Here is an 808-nt window from a genome sequence, read left to right as displayed (position 1 = left end):
GTGTGTGTGTGTGTATGTGTAGGTGTTTAGATGCGGCTTTGCATGTTTTCACGTGTGTGTTTGGATATGTGTGCTTTCGTGTGTATGGGCGTGTGTGTGTTAGTTCGGGTGAATTGGCATGTTTTATTTTTGCGTAGATGTGCGTGTATACTGTAGATATGGATCTGAACACTTCTGCACACAGCTATTAATCCATCCTAAAAAATACGACCTAAAACTTACCTGCAAAAAGTCAAGAACTTTCAAGGCATCTAGATTGAAGCCGGGTGTAACGGCTTTATCTTTATTTGAAGGACTCCCAGATTCGGTGAGTGCCGCACTCTTATCCGTGAGTTCCGTCAAGTCGCTCACACTTTGGCTGCGTTTCCGCCCCAAGTCGGTCTTTTTCAACATGGTTTAGCGTATCTCAGGCATAAATTACTGTGTCAATAGATAAACTTTACTACACATTGGTCTATTAACGTGCAGAGGTGTGCTTCTTTTAAGTGTACCCACCTTGCAGCCTGCAGACGCTTGAATTTCATGTGGACAGTTCGTTGCACGTAATCGGAGATGTATTGTAGTTCTGAAATTCTGAATACTACAGTACTATTTAATTATTTGATATTATTTTTTACAATCTCGGACTCTTTTTTTATATGAATGATTCCCGTTTCCCTTCTTTGTGTGTACAAAAAAAGTATCTTGTACACTGTACAGGCAGACCTCTTTTTTTTGTCCGGGGTCTCTTTCAGGTCTACACTTGGACAGAAACAGAGGTAGACAAAGTTATATAAGTAGAGTTAGTGGCTCAATAGCTCACTCTAGA

The 808-nt window shown here is 40.6% G+C and overlaps 1 protein-coding gene across 1 annotated transcript; it reads right to left on the bottom strand.

The window, feature by feature from the left end:
• Window positions 1-222: 222 nt before the first annotated feature.
• On the bottom strand, window positions 223-550 carry SARC_08094 (hypothetical protein; the record flags this gene model as incomplete). Its single annotated transcript, XM_014297943.1, has 1 exon — window positions 223-550. A coding segment is annotated over exon 1 (171 nt), but the record flags the coding sequence as incomplete, so codon positions are not given.
• Between the last annotated feature and the right edge of the window lie 258 nt (window positions 551-808).

Source organism: Sphaeroforma arctica, assembly GCF_001186125.1.
Source record: "Sphaeroforma arctica JP610 unplaced genomic scaffold supercont1.695, whole genome shotgun sequence".
In the NCBI taxonomy this organism is placed as follows: Eukaryota; class Ichthyosporea; order Ichthyophonida; genus Sphaeroforma; species Sphaeroforma arctica.
This window is presented reverse-complemented; position numbering and strand designations above follow the sequence as displayed.